The sequence below is a fragment of the Engraulis encrasicolus genome, chromosome 12 (genome assembly GCF_034702125.1).
Source record: "Engraulis encrasicolus isolate BLACKSEA-1 chromosome 12, IST_EnEncr_1.0, whole genome shotgun sequence".
NCBI lineage: Eukaryota > Metazoa > Chordata > Actinopteri > Clupeiformes > Engraulidae > Engraulis > Engraulis encrasicolus.
In genome coordinates, this window is record NC_085868.1 from 26392701 (window position 1) to 26415200 (window position 22500).

General features: G+C 43.3%; 1 protein-coding gene across 1 annotated transcript in view; it reads left to right on the forward strand.

Moving 5' to 3' along the window:
* vps8 (VPS8 subunit of CORVET complex) overlaps nucleotides 1-22500 on the forward strand; it is a 155150-nt gene that overhangs the window by 59954 nt on the left and 72696 nt on the right. Inside the window, exons 29-34 of the mRNA XM_063211840.1 lie at nucleotides 8667-8723; nucleotides 10985-11067; nucleotides 12649-12733; nucleotides 15660-15758; nucleotides 16819-16908; nucleotides 20201-20247. Coding sequence (XP_063067910.1) covers nucleotides 8667-8723; nucleotides 10985-11067; nucleotides 12649-12733; nucleotides 15660-15758; nucleotides 16819-16908; nucleotides 20201-20247 — 461 coding nt within the window. The remainder of the gene's footprint in view (nucleotides 1-8666; nucleotides 8724-10984; nucleotides 11068-12648; nucleotides 12734-15659; nucleotides 15759-16818; nucleotides 16909-20200; nucleotides 20248-22500) is intronic.

The following is a 22500-nucleotide window of genomic DNA, read 5'->3' on the forward strand; positions in this document are numbered from 1 at the left end:
AAAAACATTTAAATAAGACATTGACAAAAATAGAAAGGAAAACAAACCTGGTGCCACACAGATGTTTATTTTCTAAGACCAACGTTTCGACATGCGTCGAGGACTCTGATCCTGACGTCTTATTGCACTGAAAAAATAAATAACAGATAATAGATATCCGTGTGGCACCAGATTTGTTTTTCTCTCTATTTATAATTTAGTCATGCACTGGTTGCACTGGCTTGTGACTTTAGAAGCGTTGAGTATATACTTTCCTTTGTTTCTTAGTGATTTGCCAGCTTGTCTGCTTGTCATGTTCTGTTTTTTGTTGTCCTTGTTTTCTTTTGTTACTGTCCTTTGTCATTAGTATGGTGTTTGTGCAAGCTACCGTATTATTCTGACTGATGTCAGTACTGTGTTGTTTGTGTGAGCTTTTGATACTTTTGCCTTCAACCAAATCTACCTTCGACTTTAAGTCACTTTACCGTACCTTACCTTACCTTAACCTTACCTTGGCGAGCCAGACTAAATGTGAAAACTCAAGTCTGGGCTCGCTGGTATCAGACAGCAGAAGGCTGTGGGTAGGACCAAACCATAGCCATTATGGTTCAAATTGCTTCTGAACTGCCTTGGCCAATGCTATAGCCAATCAAACGACCGCTTTTCGTTACTTGTGTGCGGTCTCCTCTGTCCTGCCAAATCCCGCCCCAAAAATTGAAACAGAGCGGGGGTTTCGTTGCTTTGTAATTGGTGGGCTATCGCCAGGCTCCGCCATAGTGGTGACGCAATGCCTTCGGCTCAGCTACACTCACTAAGGCCAGGAGCTCGTTCAAGTAGAATCTGGATCCCGCTACAGCGGGAACTCCACCCACATTGTCGGGAACTAATCAACTTGGAGCATTTCCAACCGTTCTGGGTAGAGGCGTGTCCAAAGCAGTGACGTCGTTTAAGCAGAGATGTTCCATGGGGACTAAGAAATGTTTGGTTTAAACTTTGGCTCAGCCTGTTCTACCCTCGACCAGTAGCAAACCGAGGTAAATGGGTCAACCATGCCGTTTAAGAGTGTTAGTTGTTATGATCTTGGTCAGACCAAGTCTCGAAGAGATTTGAAAGTCATGATGATAATCAGGCAAATGGCTAATGCCTGTTGTGGCGATGCTACCAGAAACAAGGCTTGGCCAACTCGCCAGACAAAATCATTTTGGGTTTGTCTAGTTTACTGGGCTAGGGGAGATACTCATTCATCCAAAATATTTCTGGCAAGACTATTAAGGGGTAGGCAGCTGGACTTTTGGGGACAAATTTACCTTTTTATTTACCTTACCAAGTTCCGCTTTGAAGCAAAACAGGGGTGTGTTTCTCAAAAGCATAGTTGCTAGCCAGTTAGCAACTTGGGTTGTTGCCAATAGGAAATTGCATTGCAACTATCGTTTTGAGAAATGCACCCCAGGTGTAAATTACTGCCCGTTGCAGGCAGAAAACCATTAGTTCCATCAATCACTGTAATGTGTCAACACACCTTATCATTAGTAATGTTCAAATTGGCTAGGACCATAGCATTAAAAAGGGTGTTTATTAGGGACTAATGCAAGTGATTGTATAAACACTGCACACACTGCAAGAGCACGACAAAGAGAGATCATAACAACCACAGAGAACTAATGCACTGATGAGATGTTTTTTTCCATTTTGGGAAATGGAAAAAAAGAAAACTAAGCTCTTAAACTAAGCTCTTCGAGTGTTCACTGAGCTCCAGTCTGTGTTCTCTTGCCCTGGAAAATGCTGAAAGCCAAAAATAAAATGTCTGCTGCAGGAGCAAAGCTGTTTCCAAACAGTCTGCCTATTAATTAGCCTTAAAAAACGTTGCCGCTCTTTTGTTCTCGTGCTGTTGAAGAGCAATGACTTAGAGAGCAATGACTTAAGCAGCTGGCAAAAACTAACACACAGCTGCTATGGCTGGGCAGGTGATGTCAAGGATCTCTCTCTCTCTCTCTCTCTCTCTCTCTCTCTCTCTCTCTCTCTCTCTCTCTCTCTCTCTCTCTCTCTCTCTCTCTCTCTCTCTCTCTCTCTCTCTCTCTCTCTCTCTCTCTCTCTCTCTCTCTCTCTCTCTCTCTCTCCCCCTCTCCCTCTCTCTGTCTCTGTATAGCTCTCACTCTCTGTCCCACTCTCATCTCTCCCTCTCTTTCACCTTCTCCCTCTCTCCCTGTCTTTTTTTTGTTGTATTTTACCCAGTCCTCCCGTTTTTTTGTATAATATCTTCACACATGCTTTATAAATAGGGGTAGCACATTAAAGGTGTCTGGCTGCACCCTCCCTCTGCTTCCGGGAGCTCATTACCGCTAGTGTTGGCATAGTGCCCACGCTGTGCTGTGCTGTGCTGTGCTGTGCTGTGCTGTGCTGTGCTGTGCTGTGCTGTGCTGTGCTGTGCTGTGCTGTGCTGTGCTGTGCTGTGCTGTGCTGTGCCGTGCCGTGCCGTGCCGTGCCGTGCCGTGCCGTGCCGTGCCGTGCCGTGCCGTGCCGTGCCGTGCCGTGCTGTGCTGTGCTGTGCTGTGCTGTGCTGTGCCGTGCGGTGCTGTGCTTTGCTTTTGCCTCCCCGGCACTCACCGTACCCTCATAGCTGCGTGCCATCACGCCAGGCCCGCTGGCAGGTTTGACTGGGCCCAAGACAAAATCATCTGAAAGGGCCCCCCCCTCTCAACACATAGAAATGTAATGCAGACCCAATTCTTGACTCAAGAATCCCCCCCAACACACACACACACACACACACACACACACACACACACACACACACACACACACACCCTCCCTGGGACCAGGACAACTGACCCCTTTGTCCCTGTTTGACAGGCCTGTGTGCTGTGATGGCACCTCACAAGCTCTACAGATAAGTAGGAGCTGCAAAATTTTCAGTCAGTTTCACTGCTCCGTTTCGTGCTGTTTTCTTTTTGGCCGATCGATGACCATGGCCTGTCAACTAGGAACAATTAGGATGTGATCCGCGCCGGCCAGCTGACTCTACTTTCTATCTATCTATCTATCTATCTATCTATCTATCTACAGTGCCCTCCATTATTATTGGCACCCCTGGTTGAGATGTGTTTTTTAGCTTCCAATTATTATTATTTTTCTCTAAATAATATGGGACCTTAATGGAAAAAAAGAGAAAAATCCAACCTTCAATACAAGTGCATTTATTCAGTGGGGAAAAAATCCCACATAAAGAAATAATTATTTGACATCAAATAATGTGTGTCACAATTATTAGCACCCCTGTTGTTAATATTTTGTACAACCCCCTTTTGCCAACAAAACAGCACCTAATCTTCTCCTATAATGTTTCACAAGATGGGAAAAGACAGAAAGAGGGATCTTCAGCCATTCCTCTTTGCAGAATCTCTCTAAATCATCCAGAGACCTGGGTCCTCTCCTCTGTACTCTCCTCTTCAGCTCACCCCACAGGTTCTCAATGGGGTTGAGGTCTGGGGACTGAGATGGCCATGGGAGGAGCTTGATTTTGTGTCTGGTTAACCATTTCTGTGTAGATTTGGCCATATGTTTAGGGTCATTGTCAAGCTGAAAGACCCAGTGACGACCCATCTTCAGCTTTCGGGCAGAGGGCAACAGATTTTGATTTAAAATGTCCTGGTATTTCAAAGCATTCATGATGCCATGCACCCTAACAAGCTTCCCAGGGCCTTTGGAAGCGAAACAGCCCCACAGCATCACTGACCCACCCCCATACTTCACAGTGGGTATGAGGTGCTTTTCAGCATGCGCATCTTTCGTGGCACGCCAGACCCACTTAGAGTGTTTGTTGCCAAAAAGCTCAATCTTGGTCTCATCTGACCAAAGCACACGGTCCCAGTTGAAGCCCCAATACCGCTTGGCGAACTCCAGACGTTTGCGTTTATGATTGTGGGTGAGGAAAGGTTTTCTCCGTGCATGCCTCCCAAACAGCTTGTTGGCGTGTAGACAGCGCCTGATGGTTGATTTGGAGACTTTGTGACCCCAGGATGCTACCATTTGTTGTAATTCTGTAACAGTGAGCTTTGGAGATATTTTGATTTCTCTTACCATCCTCCTCACTGTGCGTGGTGGCAAAATAAACTTGGGTCCTCGTCCAGGCTTGTTTACCACTGTTCCAGTTGTTTTTAACTTCTTAATTATTCCTCTCACAGTAGATATGGGCAGCTGCAGTTGAGTGGCAATCTTCTTGTAGCCTCTGCCTGACCTGTGAAGGTCGACGCACATCTGCCTCACTTGTATGCTGTGTTCCTTTGTCTATCCCATGTTTAAGAGTGGATAAGAGAAATGGCCTCGGTGTCACGTCATATTTATACCCCCAGGGAAACAGGAAGTGATGAATTACTAATTAAATGTTCCTACATACTCTGGTAAACTTTGTAAACTACTGTAGAAATGACAGAAATGCTTCAATTATATTTATTTCCTGGGAATTCTTAAGGGTGCCAATAATTGTGGAACAGGTGATTTAATGAAAAATAATTATTTTTTAGTCAGGGATTTTTTTATTTTCCTACAATTCATTTGAGTTGAAGGCTACATTTTCCTAAAATTTTCAGTGTGACAGTATTCTTCTGCAATAAACACTGAATTTATTTTAAGGCTTTTAACACATCTCAACCAGGGGTGCCAATAATTATGGAGGGCACTGTATCTATCTATCTATCTATCTATCTATCTATCTATCTATCTATCTATCTATCTATCTATCTATCTATCTATCTATCTATCTATCTATCTATCTATCTATCTATCTGTCTATCTGAAAGTGTGCTTCTGAGAGCAGAGAGATTAATGTGTGGATGTCTGCGAGCTTGCTTTACAGTACTGTGCAGACGTTAACACTACAGGCTTTGTACATGTTGACATACTATTATACGTGTGTACCATTGAGAAATACAGTTGAGCACAGAACACAGCTGGTGACAGGTGATGGTTATGAGTCATAGCAGAGAAAAGCAGGTCCCCTTCCTCTTTCAAGTTGGCATCTCCAGGGATCTCTATTGACATATTTTCTGTCACGCTGTCTCCACTGGGATTTATTGTTGTCTCGGTAGGTACTGTTAGTGGAGGGGACAAATAGGGAAAATATGAACACCATCCTCAAATAAATAGTGATTTCTGGAACATTGTTAGTTAAAACAAATGGCCAAATTGAGACATAAATTTGTGATTTTGGGAAAGTGCTTAAGTCAAGTCAAGTCAATGTTATTTATAAAGCACTTTAAAATACAACAGAGGTAGCTGTCCAAAGTGCTGGACAAGTAGGAGGACTTGAAAGGAATCTTTCAACCTTAGAACACATAGACATACTTGAGGACATAGGACAAAATAAGGAAGAAAAATCACAATCAATAAGATCTAAAAACTGAGCATCATGTAGAACAAAAAAAGGGGGGGAGGATAGGTTATGTTATAGGGCAAACCATAAAAGGACAGTTTCATAACGACACATTTAAAAATAAGAGTACATATAAGAGCTAACGGGATGACCAACATTTAAGAACAAAGAAATAAAAAATAATAAAAGTAGAAATAGATAGATAATTAACTAGGTGCAAACACAGAGGTCATACAGTGTTAAAAGCTAATGCATAAAAGTGAGTTTTAAGGTGAGTTTTAAAAGCAGCTAGGGAGGGGGACAGGCGGATATGGAGTGGCAGGTCATTCCACAGTTTGGGGCCCATTACAGCAAAAGCTCTGTCTCCTCTGGTTTTCAACCTGGAGCGTGGTACAATGAGGAGCGCTTGTTCTAATGACCTGAGGGATCTGGAGGGGGCGTTTACTTTTAGTAGGTCAGATAAATAAGATGGTGCCAGGCCATGAAGAGCTTTAAAAACAAATAAAAGAATCTTAAAATCTACTCTGTAGCGTATAGGGAGCCAGTGAAGAGCAGCAAGCACAGGCGTGATATGCTCCCGCCTTTGAGTTTTAGTAAGGAGGCGGGCAGCAGCATTTTGCACAAGTTGCAGGCGGGAGAGGGAGGATACACTGAGGCCAGCATACAAGGCATTGCCGTAATCAAGGCGTGATGAGATAAAAGCATGGATGACTCTTTCAAAGTTTTTAAAATATAAAAAGGGTTTGGCCTTGGATACTACTCGTAACTGATAAAAACTAGACTTAACAACCATATTGACCTGTTTCTCCATACTAAAAAATGAGTCTAAAAACACCCCAAGGTTTTTTGCTGAGTCTTTTACATATGGTTTGAGGGGGCCTAAATCCTTTGGGGGGGCAGAGGTAGTACTAGGCCGAAAGACAAGGCCCTCAGTTTTACTTTCGTTAAAACTTAAAAAATTTAGGGCCATCCATGCTTTGATGTCCTCAAGACAGTCAAGTAGTCGATTAAAAGCATTTGTCTTTTGACAGTGTTTAAGGGGCATATAAATCTGTGTGTCATCAGCATAACAATGAAAATAGACATTTTATTTGCGAAGGATGGATCCTAGGGGTAGCAAATAAAGGGAGAAGAGAAGAGGGGCCAGAATCGAACCCTGCGGAACGCCACAGGGCAGAGGAGCGGAAGGGGATACAGAGTCGCCAAGGTACACTGAAAAGGATCTAGTACAGTAGCTTACAGTATAATGTGCAAATAAAACACATTAACATGGGTGGAGTCAAATGCACACAGTGTAGTGTGCAAATACAGCTCCAGGCCTTTTTTATTAGAATAGCATGAAAAAATTGATTTATTTCCATAATTCCATCAATAATGTTAAACTGTCATGGATTGTAGATTCATGGCCCAGTTTTTTAACTATTCCAACCATTAATTTTTTTCTTTTTATATACGTTGGCCTTCCAGCTCAAAAAACCCATGAATTGGGGAATTCGCAGCATTAGAATATTGTTATAAAATCACTTTTTTTTTCATCAAAATTCGGGTCACATTAAATCAGTTGAAATTTGGTACTTTCTACATAACATGCAATGGTCAATACTTGGTTAGGTCATTCTCTGTCTTCATAATGGCCATGATGCGTTTAACATTTAAGTCAATGGCAAAAACAGTGCATGGGAGTTATGGAAGCCCAGATATCCTTGATGCTTTGCTGTCAGCTGTTCTTGTTTGTTGACCTGGTGCCCCACACTTCACTCTTCAATATACCCTGTAGATTTCCATGCCACGTTTTGGTGTTAACTCACCAGTTTAATTCTAACTCAACAGAAATAAAACCCCATTCATTTTCAATGGGGGTTAATTTCTGGTGATTTAGAATGACTATGTCCTTACCTAGATTAGTCTATGTCTGCATGGGAAAGCAAGAAATGTAATTTCAAATTCTTTGTATGACCAGAACATGTAAAGAAATTGACAATAAAACCTACTTGACTTGACTTGACTTGACTTGAATTCGCCAAAATGCTGCCTTTTCACCAAAAAGCGGAGAAAACGCCATTTGAAGTAGAACTAGAATTGCAAACGTTTATGCCCATAATGACACAAAAGATTGTTTGTATGAGCTTTCCAACCTAATAATGTACTGAAATATAACGGGGGTGTGGGCTCGAAAGCGAGAGTGTTTTTGTTTGTTGCTGGCGCGCAAGATTGATCATGACAGCAGGTGCACATAACTCCGTAAACTCACAGAAATACTGTCTCATCGTCCCTGTTTACTTAGTGCTCTCTTCTCGTTGGGAAACGAATCACAGCCGGTTTACATGTCCTACAGGTCTGAAATTTTAACACAATATAGGACAGGCCGTCCTCAAGACGTGGCTGTAAAAAACGCAATTGTCTTCGGCCCTGCCAAAGGCAGGGGGCGTCACTATTCGAAATGACGTCAGCAGCCGCCCAAGGCAGCCAATGAGTCAAGATTTATGACAGCCTGGATCAGTTAAGGAATTGATGAGGAATGATGATTGATGAGAATATTTTGCGTCTGTCATGTCATCATTGTCTGATTAAATTCAGAATTTCAGGATACCAAGGGAGCAATTGATTAGAAAATGTACTTCTGAGACCAGAAGTACCCTCTCATTAGGGCACGGCTGTTGTACTGCATCATGGTGGTATAGAGGTTTTAAATGGGACGGTAGTGCCTAGAGTAGGAGTTATCTAAATGCCCGTTTATGAAGCCAAGTTGTTCCTGCTTGTAGTCATATGTCTCCCTTTCTCGGACCATCTCATTTATGGTAGCGAGTTGAACATTTGAAGAGCCCTTTTCCAAAGCGCTATGAAAGCCATTCTCAAAAATAGTTTTTTTATCTTTGATCTCTTGATTTCCAGTGGCAGTTAGCAACCAAGTACATCACATTATATAAATAATTCACCACAGACAGTCAGGCAAGAGATGGAAATGGTGTTGACAACTGTGAACTTCTCTTCACTTGAAAAGGGGAAACAGCTGAGATGGCAGACTGTATTCCATAGCCGCCCAACACCCATGACTGTGTACAGGGTTGCCAGAGTTGGCTGATGATTTCCACCCCAAAAAATGCTCAAAACACGCCTAGAAGCACAAAATCCCGCCCAAGTCTATTGATTCCTATGGCAAAAATTGGGCAAGTTTTTCTGCTAAATGCCATTTTTACCCGCACACGGCCATCCCAAGCAGCCCAATTGGGCGGGAAACAGCCCAATCTGGCAACACTGACTGTGTATGAATGGAATTTGATGACCATTTTTACATTGTGTGTGTGTGTGTGTCTTGCAGGTCTTAGAATTTCTCTGCAGTCCTGACGATGACTCCAGACACACAGAAAGACAGCAGGTAACTAGAAATGCATTCTCACAGAAAATGCTGGAAGCGGGCTTGCCTTTTGGGGCAGAGATGAAACAAAGTACTATTGAGAAAACAAAGCTAAAAGAAATCTTGGAAAAACTCCATCCACCCAGTCAGAAGTTATGGGCCAAACAATTCAGCCATCTTGGATTCAGCCATCTTGAAAGTGTTGTAGCTCTGCGTTTTGGGGATATACTAAATGACATACATGGTATTTTAAGTTGGCTAAGGAACACTGCATATGATATAATTTTGAAAATCAACATGGCTTCGAGCGGGATTCGAACTCACAACCTCCATATCTGTAATCCAGCCCCTTTGCCATTGATATTAAATGACATACAGTACATGATATTTGAAGTTGGCTAAGGAACACTGCATATGATATCATTTTGAAAATCAACATGGCTTTGACTGGGGTTCGAACCCCCAACCTCAATATCTGTAATTCAGCACATTTGCCATCCATACTAATTGACATACATGGCATTTTAAGTTGGCCAAGGAACACTGCATATGATATAATTTTGAAAATCAACATGGCTTCGACTGGGGTTCGAACCCCCAAACTCCATATCTGTAATTCAGCACATTTGCCATTCATACTAAATGACATACATGGCATTTTAAGTTGGCCAAGGAACACTGCATATGATATAATTTTGAAAATCAACATGGCTTCGACTGGGGTTCGAACCCCCAACCTCCATATCTGTAATTCAGCACATTTGCCATTCATACTAAATGACATACATGGCATTTTAAGTTGGCCAAGGAACAGTGCATATGATATAATTTTGAAAATCAACATGGCTTCGACTGGGGTTCGAACCCCGAACCTCCATATCTGTAATTCAGCACATTTGCCATTCATACTAAATGACATACATGGCATTTTAAGTTGGCCAAGGAACACTGCATATGATGTAATTTTGAAAATCAACATGGCTTTGGGTGGGGTTTGAACCCTCAACCTCCATATCTCTAATCCAGCAGCATGCATTCCCATTATGCCAAGCAGCTAGCTGTCATGCACAGTCCAGCAAGACTATATCACATTGCATTGAAGAGCTGAACAATAGACTTCTAGAATGGCTGCTCACACCTGCTCGTTAAGAATAGAATCTTGAGACAGTGGCAGTTAAGATGGAACACTTCATTGGGAGCACCTGTTCTGATACTAACTGACAGTTAGTATTGAGCCTTAAAAAGGGGAGAGAATGAGAATGAGTTTTTTGTCTTTACAACATCGTTGTAAAAAAACTAAAAGGAGTTGGCACGTGTCCTTTTCACAGATCGGAGTCATGCTTGTGATCTCTCAAACAGTCTTTGAATGAAGTTTATAGGTTAAAGGGTTCAGGCACAAATGGACCTCCGTGTGGGACATGCGCTGATCTCTTGAAAAATGCATTTTTGGAAAGACTGGGATTCCCCATAGACCCAGGCCTGTTTTTTTTACAAACCTGCCATTTAAAAAGTATTGGGAGTTGGGAGATGAAACTTTGACAATTTGGAGACATCCCATAGAGCTCGCTAACAACGCGTCAACTAAACTTCTAGGTGAAAGTGTTGATGTTTTATGACCGAAAAAGCCTCCTACACTCTAATCTCTAGAGTGGCGGAACTTTGGTTCATGAAGGTTCCACCATGGTTTTCAATGGGGACCCAGGCTTTAACAAAATCGCCAAAAACGGGAAAACGACAAGAGACACGGAGAAGCCTATAACTATACGCGATCTCCAAGCCGAGCCGGTCGTTTTAGTGTTTGAACGGTGTCTCTATCTCGAAAGGCCTAGGAGGAGATCCATTTTCTATTTTTGCTGCTGCCCTGCACAAGAACGATAAAGAAACAGGACTTAGAGATTACTATAATCGGGCCTTGCTCTGCAAGGGCCATGCTCTGCATGGTCCTTGCTCCGCAAGCCCGCTTAATTACACAAATGTACACATGTGTGCTGTGCCCACATACTGTACACACACACACACACACACACACACACACACACACACACACACACACACACACACACACACACACACACACACACACACACACACACACACACACACACACACACACACACACACATGCATATGCTCTAACAGGTAAAGGCACATGCATACATGCATCCATCAAACAGGTACAATGAATACGCAACAGGACAGATGACACAGTGTCACATACAATACAGTACACACGGTCAGGTGGGGTCATGTGACCTCATAGCTGTGCTGTGATTGGCTGCCAGGTGCTGTTGGAGCTGTTGCAGGTGGGAGGTGTGGTGCAGTTCGATGAGAGTCGACTCCTGAGCCTGGCAGAGAAGGCAGAGTTGTGAGTATGCTGCGCACACACACACACACACACACACACACACACACACACACACACACACACACACACACACACACACACACACACACACACACACACACACACACACACACACACACACACACACACACACACACACACACACACACACACACACACACACACACACACAGACACACACAGGCACGTACACTATCAAAAACTGTGTACACCCTGCCAGACTCTTTCAAACCTCTCCCTGACAACACAAACTCAACACAGCTAGACTGTCTGGCCTTCCGTTCCATCTCCTACTGGGAATGTGGAAGAGTGTGTGTGTGTGTTTGTGTGTTTGTGTGTGTGTGCGTGTGTGCGAGTGTGCGTGTGTGCGTGTGTGCGTGCACATTCGCACACATACGCACACATACTGTACGTGTGCGTGTATACGTGTGCGTGTATGTGGTTGTGTGTGCATGAGAGTGTGTGTGTGCTTGAGTGTTTATGTGTGTGTGTGTGCACGTGTGTGTTTGGGAGTGTGGTCGATTTGATGTTGCCAGCCTGTCGATGATGGCAAGGCATGAGTTCTGGCTGAATTTTCTGAGAAAGAAACACCCACCTCTCCCACTCCCCCCCTCTACCTCAGAAATCATGTGTCCAAATCAATAACCACACGCTGCAGAATAATATCAGCAGTAGCGCCACACATCCCACCCACCCACCCACTTCCAGGTATTGGTGCCCCCCCACTCCCATCCCGACTCCCCCAGTTCCATTCTGACGGATGGTCGGACTGACCTCCCCCCAGGATTGATTCAACACCATGAGAATGGTCTTTCAACCAATGTTCCTCCTGTTAAATTAATGGAGGCGTCCAGTCAATAATAGTTGTGCTAACAGTCTTTCTCTTTTTCTCTCTCTCTGTTCTCCTCTCTCTGTCTGTTTTTTTTCTCTTTCTCCTTCCGTCTTTCTCTGTCTTTGTCTACCTCTTTCTCCCTCCCTCCTCTCTTTTCATGTCCTTGTGTTCCTACTACTTTTCCTCCTACCCCACTTTCCTCTTCTACCAGTCTCTCCCTTCACTTTCTGTCTTTCTCTCTTTCTTTCGTTCACCTTCACATCTATTTCTCTTGGGCTACTCTATCCCCTTTCACTCTCATCCTCCTTTTACCCCCATTCACCATCCCTCGTCACTCTCTCTCTCTCTCTCTCTCTCTCTCTCTCTCTCTCTCTCTCTCTCTCTCTCTCTCTCTCTCTCTCTCTCTCTCTCTCTCTCTCTCTCTCTCTCTCTCTCTCTCTCTCTCTCTCTCGCGCTCTTACTCCTCCATGTCCTCTCCTTCTCACTCTATCCTGTGTGTGTGTGTGTGTGTGTGTGTGTGTGTGTGTGTGTGTGTGTGTGTGTGTGTGTGTGTGTGTGTGTGTGTGTGTGTGTGTGTGTGTGTGTGTGCGTGTGTGTGTGTGTCTGTGTGTGTGTGTGTGTGTGTGTGTCTCTGTGTGTGTGTGTGTGTGTGTGTGTGTGTGTGTGTGTGTGTGTGTGTGTGTGTGTGTGTGTGTGTGTGTGTGTGTGTGTGTGTGTGTGTGTGTGTGTGTGTGTGTGTCTCCCCCCAGCTATCAGATCTGTGAATTTATGTATGAGAAGAACCAACTGTATGACAAGATAATTGATTGCTACCTGCAGGACCCCCTGAGAAAGGTGAGCTGTGCTACCTTTTACTCTTCTACATGCATCCCTCTCCCTCCCTCTCTCCCCTCCTCACTGTGTCTGACTGTAGCATCCCTCTCTCTCTCTCTCTCTCTCTCTCTCTCTCTCTCTCTCTCTCTCTCTCTCTCTCTCTCTCTTCTATCTCTCTCTCTCTCTCTCTCTCTCTCTCTCTCTCTCTCTCTCTCTCTCTCTCTCTCTCTCTCTCTCTCTCACTCACTCACTCACTCACTCACTCACTCTCTCTCTCTCTCTCTCTCTCTCTCTCTCTCTCTCTCCTCCATAATTTAGGGGCTCCATTTCACCCGCTTGCTTTCTATTGCCTCGTAACCCCACTTCTTTGCCTTGTAGTAGCCCCACTTTTTATCAGCGTGACACCACCCTTATACATTTTCAAAGAAATAAATGGATTGTTATTATTTCACTCACAAAGCTTATTGCGTAAGTGTGGAATCATAGTGAGACTGTTGCCGGAGCAACTGGACTTCTGGTGCCCGAGTTTTCATCTTAACACAGCAGAGCGTAGAGGAGGCTATCAAAATAAGAAGAGTGCTACTCAACATAAAGCGGGACTTTGGCTAGTATTGACTTCAGTACACTTTTAGTGCCACTTGCTGCTTAGAAACCGCGAACACGCAAACACCCCTGGTAATGTCCCTTGCTCATGTCGACAATTTATTGTAGAGTTACTTGGGCACAATCCCTGGTGCTGAACAAAGTTAAAGTTATTTTTTTTCTTTTTATTAATTCATTGGCAAGCATGATGATGACATGCATCTGAGGAAGATCTGAGAGGTCGAAACGTCATCATTATGTTGACAATTTCTCATAAATAACAAGATGTTTATTCATTATACTGCATTGTGTAGCACACTGTTGTTATCAGACCAGCATAGGTTCCACAACAGAGATTATTTTAAAAAAAAAAAAACAAAGATGGCGAGCCAAGTATTGTGAGTCACAATCACAATTTGTGACTAAAAATACAAAGACGACAGATGGGTTGTTGTATTTATATAGCCTGGAACATAACAACGGGGTACATTTTGAATTGCTAACGTATTGGCTTATACATTTTCAATAGTTCCAAATCTATTTATCACACAAGTTCTACAGGATGTCTTACATTTACTGTTCAAGGTTTCATCAGTTTCTGAAAGGTAGCTGGTGTTTGGGGACCCCCTAATGTCATAAAGCCCACAAATAAATTGCATAAGCATTTAAAAGCTTTACTCTCATTATTGGCCATCCGGTAAATACTAACAAAGCCATTAATCTCTGTACATACTCTGATCGACACTGTGCTATTAAATAGCTCATGGGGCAGTTTCACAAAACAGGGGTGCGTTTCTCGAAAGCACAGTTGTTAACCAGTTAGCGACTTCGGTCGTTGCCAATGTGCCAATGGGAAATTACATTGCAAACAACAAAGTAGCTAATGTAGTGAGCAACTATGGTTTCGGGAAATACACCCCAGACCAGATTGGCAACAAGTTTCACAAAAAGTTTGGCACCCGTCCCCTACAGTAAATTTCTGTTGTAAAAACCACAGGAATGTGTTTGAAAAGATGTATGATGCGCACAAAGTCAATGGCTGCCGCAATTATCCCATGAAAGCACAGCAAATGGTCCAGACCTGCAGACAGGAAATCAATGGGAAAGGATGTGTCTACTGTGCAACAACCTCTTACGCTAACTAATCTCGTTTGAAGCATCAGCCACTTTCTGCACTATCTCAGGCTCATAATGTACATCTCTGGTTCCACAAAAGGGAACAATTTGTGCGTACATCATTTTTTTCCCTGTCAGCTATAGAGCTTTTGTCTCAGTCCACAATGACATTGATGAAAGCACTCTGCTGGAACGCTAGCCAATTCAGTAGATTATGTTGCATTTGCTTTCCCCTCTTCTCAACAATACAATATGCTGTGGAAATGAGATTTGATTAGAGCATTTTTTTCTGTTTTGTTCTGTTTGTTTTTGTGTCCAAAACACAATAGATCAACAATCCTGTACTGTATGTCTAGGTAGGTTTTGCAGGCAATTTTGGGATATGCTCAAGATTCTCTCGTCTATTAAATCCATCACTCCTTCTTTAGGATTATCTGATAAGAAGTGTCAGGGGGTGAGAGATTGAGAGATGGAGCATTTCATGTGTCTGAGAAAGGCACTGTGTGGTGGGAAGGACAGGAACCCTTTGTTTTTTTTTGTTTGTTTTTTTTCTGGCTTCATTTGACCGAAGGGCTCCCTCCAGGCAGCGAGACCTGGGGTCTTCCCCTGGGTTTTCATTACCGAGTCTTGAGCTCATGTTCTCACATAAGAGTTGTCATGAATGAGCAATGGTTGAGATTTTTTGTCCTTTCCCAGGTGTTGCAGATAACATTCTGTATACTGTGTGTTCAGGACTCAGTAATTTAGTCAGCAAGTAGGACATACGGTACACATCCCAGTGGATCCCACAGGTGTTTGGACAGATCTGTTTCCATTTCCATTGTTTTTTTTGGGGGGTTTCTGTTTTATTTTTGGATGACTATAGTATACATCCAGACTATTTTATACAAACTTTTACATCACATATGTCCTCTGGTGAGCAAGGTTTTCTTTGTGCTGCTATATCAAGACGTGGTGAGAAATAACACATCTGTGTTCGCTAGTCAAGGCTTGACAACTGTATCCCCAGCAGAAACAGAGAACTTTTCACAGAACTTTTCACATTCTATATCCTACACATACTGTATAATCAAACAGTACTGTAAGTTTGCTTCTATCTTCCTAATGGCAACCAGAAAGCGATTAGATAAGGTGTCAAAGCCAGCATATTTGCCAAGCAGCAATTGCCCAATACAATCACTTAATTTAAAATATGCAGATGTCACAAATATTTCTAATGCATTCTTTCTCCCTAATATCATGACCACAGGAGGAGATCTTTAACTACGTCCATAACATCCTGTCCATGCCAGGCTACAGCACTGAGGAGAAGCGCTCTGTCTGGGACAAAACCCTCCAGCATATCCAGGTACCACAGCACCAGTACACCTCCATCTGCCACTTTCCTCCCCTGCAAGCCCCTGAAGAACCGCACTCTTAGCATTTTACATATAATTAGATATAAGTAGAGTGTGATTTGTCTAGTAACCAAAAGGTCGGATAGATTTCAGATTTTAAGCAATATAAATGGAGTTTCATTAAGCTGTGATTAAAATCGGGTAGAAGGCCCTGCCGTGGCCAACCGTTAGGGCACTCGCCTGCCAAGTGGTTGACCTGGGTTCGATTCCCGGCCTGGGTCCTTTCCCCGTCTCTCTCCCAATTCGCTACCTGTCTACCTCTCACACTGTCCTATCAAATAAAGTCGAAAAAGACACACAAAAAATCTTTTAAAAAATTAATTCGGGTAGAAAAGGGGGAGATATTTGAACCATTTGGAGGGACAATCAACCCCATCCCCCCGTACAAATCGCACCATGCCATATAAATGATCATAATGCATTATGAATAATAATGATTAATAATTATAACTTCTTTCAGGTTTTTTGTTTGTTTTTGGTAGGTTTGTTTTGTTCATTGTTGCTTTAATTTTCATTATTTTGATCTGCGCATTGCTGAAATGAATCATATAATGCTGGATTAATAAATGATACTCCACTCTACTCTACTCTCTAGTTTGATCTGTGTGTTGCTGAAAACGAGCATAAATCTCAGTTTAGAGAGGAATGGTTATGATACTGTTTTTATTTGTTTGCTCTTCTTTCTCTGATTAATAGATTAAGATGGCCTGGGGGCCCTAGGCAAATTTACATTGACAATGTCATAATTACGACCTAGGAATTAAGGATGTCTACCAACTGTATGAACACAACAGATACATTTTTTTCCAATATTGCATCTTGTCAAAATTCTGCATTTTTTCACTTTTGGCCAATCAGGGGCCCCCTGACAGGTGGGGCCCATAGGCTGTAGCCATAAGTCGCCGTTGCATTAATCCGGCCCTGTGTACTGAGTTTCCAATTTCAGCCGTGTTCATAAATGAGTCATTGTAGGCCTGACTAAGCACATGTTTGCCCTTCAATGCCCTTCAGGAACTGGTGAGCATAAATCCGTCCAAGTCAGCTGAGATGGTGTCTGGGCACTTTGCCGAAGAAATCCAACCCATCATTACCACATTACAGGTATCAACTTCTCTTCCGTTCCTTTCTCCTCCTCTTTTTCTGAATTATTAGATGTCTTTTGTTCATTGTAGTTTTGTAGCATTTTTTTCTTGATTTTAGATAACCCGAGACAATTAAATCTTAATGTAGTATTGGTCTCAGGCACACACACACACACACACACACACACACACACACACACACACACACACACACACCCACACACACACACACACACACACACACACACACACACACACACACACACACACACACACACACACACACACACACACACACACAAAGCATGTATTAGAAGTGCCTACACAATCCTGACCCTGTTAATATGTCAGAGCAGAGGATTATCTGTTCTTGGCAGGCGAATACCTGTACCACACACACACACACACACACACACACACACACACACACACACACACACACACACACACACACACACACACACACACACACACACACACACTACAGCGCATCATACACACACACACACACACACACACACACACACACACACACACACACACACACACACACACACACACAAATGTGGACATTCAAATCAGATTTTTTTTTTGTATATGGCTTTCCTTGGTAGCCATATTGCCATGTATGTTATCACACACACACACACACACACACACACACACACACACACACACACACCCTCTCTCTCGCCAACATCTCAGAGACACATTCAATACATTCCAAGCCTGATCCTCCCTCATCCTCCCATCTTCCCATCTTCCTCCTCCTCCGTCTGGCATGAAAAGTGTGTTTTTCTTTTCTTTCTGTGCTCATACCTCCCGACATCAGTTAGCAGTGCTGGCTGGCGTGAGTTGATAGCGCTGCTTGTTATGGGGGAATGGCGTGGCGTGATGTGGGGTGCGGTAGACCAGTCATTCTCAACTTGGGCTCTGGGGACCACTGGTTGTCCGCAAAAGACCTCTGGAGGTCCGTGAGGGGATTCCTATAAACGCTATAGCCAGAATAGGATTTATTTTTCATACTATTAGAAGGCTGAACGTTTTAAACATGTCTTTTCACTACAAGACAGGCTTGTAATATCTTTAAAAAATAATCTTTAAAAAAAACATTATCAGCGTCTGAAAAAATGTGATATCCTCTGTGCTCCTATTCTTCACTATCTGGTGCGTTGCGTGAAAAGACTGAGTTTAAAGTAGTAAGGAGAGTCAGGGGAGCCTTTCAGATTTGGAAGAATGAATTGTGCTTTTATTTTCAAGTAGTGGTAAACTAATGTTTCGACAGAATCTTCATCAGAGTCAAAATGCCTAGAACTTGTAGCGTGAGCGAGCCCCATCAATTTTGTTGACAGGTGGTCTCTGATAATTTTCTGGGACGACAGAGTGGTCCTTCGTCTGAAAGGCAGACAGAGGCGGTCAAAGGGGTCAGTTGTCCCGGGCCCACTGGGGCGGGGGAGGTGTAGAATTGGGTCATCACTACTTTAAATGTATGTGTTGTTGGGGCTTTCAGATGACTTTATCCCAGGCCTGGCCAAAGCTGTCAGCATCCCTGCTGAAAGGGTTTGAGAAGCACTGCACTGCAATAGAGAGACGCGGCCCCTTAAGCACACGCAGGGCTGGTATGGTCATCTGTCATACAGGGCATTTTCCCAGTGGGCAAACAGTCATGGGCCAATATTGTTGTTTTATGTTTGATTTTTCTTAGTGCCTGGCCCAAAGTTTAGAAGGAGCTTCCCAGTGATCCATCTTCAATATAGCCAGTGGACTGAGTCAAGCAGGATATAGTAGCGCAACAGGTTGTGTGTGTGTGAGGTGCCAGTTTAAGCAGAAAATGCCCGGTTGGTTTCATCGTCCCAGTCCAGCCCTGACCGCACGGCTCTGTGCCATGCTGTGCCGCGCCGTGCCGCTCCGCTCCGTGAAGACGGCGTATCAGTAAAATGGATTAAGGCCTATCTGCAGCCTGCTGTGTAATTGGGTTTGTGTTATCGGCGCTTCCCCGGGATATACAGCCTTATGTGCTAATTGAAAAGGCTGTTTTTGTTGATGTATTAGAGACTGGAGAGAGAGAGAGTGTGTGTGGACTGGAGGCATAGTGGGATGAGAGAGAGAGAGAGAGAGAGAGAGAGAGAGAGAGAGAGAGAGAGAGAGAGAGAGAGAGAGAGAGAGAGAGAGAAAGAACGAGAGAGAGAGAGAGAGAGAGAGAGAGAGAGAGAGAGAGAGAGAGAGAGAGAGAGAGAGAGAGAGAGAGAGAGAGAGAGAGAGAGAGAGAGATGGCTGCTTCTGGGAATGCTGCTGGTAGTGTGTTGCACCTGTCTGGTAATGTGAATGGCTCCTTATCACCACGTGCTGTAGACTAGGGTAGTGTAGTGTCTTAGACAGAGACAGAGGGTGGGGGCTTTAAATTCTGGAAGAACAACGAATGAACCCAATTTGCGTTATCTGGCAGAGACACTTTCATAGAAAACAGTGCATCTCTTGCTCTCGCTCTCGCTCTCTCGCGCTCTCTCACGCTCTCTCTTTTACTCTCTCTCTCTCTCTCTCTCTCTTGCACTCGCACATTTTCTCATGCTCACTCACTCACACACACACACACATACATACACACACACACACACACACACACACACACACACACACACACACACACACACACACACACACACACACACACACACACACACACACACACACACATACATACAGACACTTTTTTTCAATTTAGGGGACTGAACATTTTCTTATATTCCAACAATTATATAAGCAGATGGCGATTTGACAGTTTGATAAGGGTAAAATTGAATTTTGCCCACAGTGAATAGGTAAGGCGTGAAATCAGGCTACATTTAGACTCAGAAGTGAGAACGAGTCTGTGCGTATATGTGCAAGTTTCTGTGTGTGTGCGTGTGCGTGTGCGTGTGCGTGTGCGTGTCCGTGCGTTGGCGCGTGCAGGCTGCATTTAGACTCAGAAGTGAGAACGAGTCTCTGCGCGTATGTTTGTTTGTGTGTGTTCTCATTATTTCCTCTTTATTATAAAAAAAAACTAACCCCTCTTTGTAATTGCACTTGTTGTTCTGTATGTCTCCTGTGCACTTTGTATTTGCTTGTGATGTTGGCTTGATTATGTCCTCTTCTGAAAGTCGCTTTGGTTATAAAGCGTCTGCCAAATGCAATGTAATGTAATGTAATGTATGTGCGAGTTTCTGTGTGTGCGTGCGTGCTTGCGTTAGTGCATGCGTTAGTGCAGTGCGTGTGTGCGTGCGTACTCTGAACGTTAACACCCTCTATTTTCTCCATCTCCTTCTGCTCTTCAGGATGAATATCTTGTGTTCCAGTTCCTAAAGAATCTGCTCGATCCCAGGTAATTACATTCATTACAAACTCTCACAACGACAACAAATCAACATATGTAAAATTGTGGTAGCACTTTATTTGACAATAGAAAGAGTAGAAGTCTGCACACTGTAACTCCACTTTTGATGCCTGATGGAGGCCCTGTTGGCTCGAAACGTTGTATGACTTGAATGAAGCTTCAAAGTGGAGCTACAGTGTACGGACTTCCACTCTTTCTACTGTCAGATACACTGGCCTCAGCGAGGTGGAATATGCATACTCTCATGAACACTTTACTTGACACCATATCATTGCCATAACACAGTTATGCATATGTCACAAACATTATGATAATGTCATCTTCGGTTATAGTCAAATCAGTGCAAATAATCAAGAACTTTCATGACCATAAAAAGTTTATGACATTGATATCATGTTTGTGACTCTGTGACACTGTTTTGACATTGTTATATGACACCGTTCTGTCGTATACGTATGAAACTGGCGTCAAGTAAAGTGTTACCAGAAGTGCTTTGCTCCAAATATGTCGTCTTTCTGCTGTGCAAAGCCTCAGTCTGAAATATTGCTTGGCTCACCCAGTCTTGTTGGGATTGTCTGTCATACCACATGTAACTGATCTTTGTGGCTAGAGGGTAGTTGTGGGTAAGGGAGTCAAGCGGTTAGGGAGTTTTGTCGCTGAAGGGTGGATGGTGGATGGTGGAGGCTATAGCTAGCATTGTGCCCCATCCTCTTCCATGTCTAAGGTGCCCTTAGTTAGCATGGTACACCTGTCACCACCCACGCTGCTCCCCTGGCCTGCCACCGTGCACCGGGATAGATATGCAAGCTATTTTGTTGTGTTCCTGTCGAGTGCTGTGTCACAATAAACAATAACAAAAGTGAGACTATCTTAAAGGTGCACTGTGTAATATGTTTGTACTTTAGTTCCAGAATTCATGCTGCCCATTCAAATATGTTACCTTCTTCACGAATACTTACCACCACCCTCAAATTTAAAAAAAAATTATTATGACTGAGAAAATTGCACTTTTCATACATGAACTGTAATTTCATACATTAACTGTACTTTGGTCATACTAGTAAATATTTGTTCATTATTAAGTAAATATTCATGAAAAGATCAAATTTGGCCGTAGACGGCACCGTTTCCATGAGCTGCATACTTGCAATACATTCTTTGGCCACCATCTTACTCAGTGCACCTTTAAAGGGACACTGTGTGAGATTTTTAGTTGTTTTTTTTCCAGAGTTCATGCTGCCCATTCACTAATGTTACATTTTTCATGAACATTTAACACCACCATCAAATTCTAAGTATTCATTATGATTGGAAAAATTGCACTTTTCATACATAAAAAGGGGGATCTTCTCCATGGTCCGCCATTTTGAATTTTCAAAAATAGCTATTTTTAGCTGCAAAAATGACTCTATTTGGACCATACAAGGAAATATTTGTTTATTACTTAGTAAACGTTCATGTAAATATCAGATTTGGCAATAGGTCGCCCAGTTTCAATGAGCAGCATAGTTGCAGTACCTTTTTTGACCATTTCCTGCACAGTGCACCTTTTAAACGGGAATTTGTTACTGTAAAGAAGTGTAAATGTACAATAGCCACCACCGTGACCAATCAGCTCATCAGCAGGCAGCCCAAGGGCCTGTGCTGTCGTCATAGGCTGTAAAAACCTTCTACGAGTGCAAATGGGAGCCCCTAGTGACCACATGGACAAGGTCATTTCAGCTTAGTCATATGGCACATTCTGTCCTCAGCATACTGTGTACCGTGTTAAAACTGCTGTTCGAAACGCTTTTCGAAGGCTCATGTGTCTGTAAACACTGTCCGTCTGTCGTACTGTCTGTCTGTCGTACTGTCTGTCTTTGTATCTTTCTATGTGTTGAGCGCACCTATACAGGTAATTGTTCGTGTGCGTGCGTGTGTGCGTGCGTGCGTGCGTGCGTGCGTGTGTGTGGGGGTGCTTATAAGGTGCTTATGGCTTTGCTCTGATTCAGTTCTGGGGGCTGGGGGTGGTATCAGATGAGAGGGTTGTTATATAGACTCATAAAAGAGTAATATTATTTCTAGAAAGTGTAGACGCTTGCATAAAAATATTTGTCACATCGTATTCCAAGAACACTTCTTTATTGGTTTACTGAGAAATTGCATGCATTGTGTGTGTGTGTGTGTGTGTGTGTGCGCGCGTGCGTGCGTGTGTGCGTGTTTGCATGTGCATGGGTGGGTTCACCGGTGCGCTATTCTATG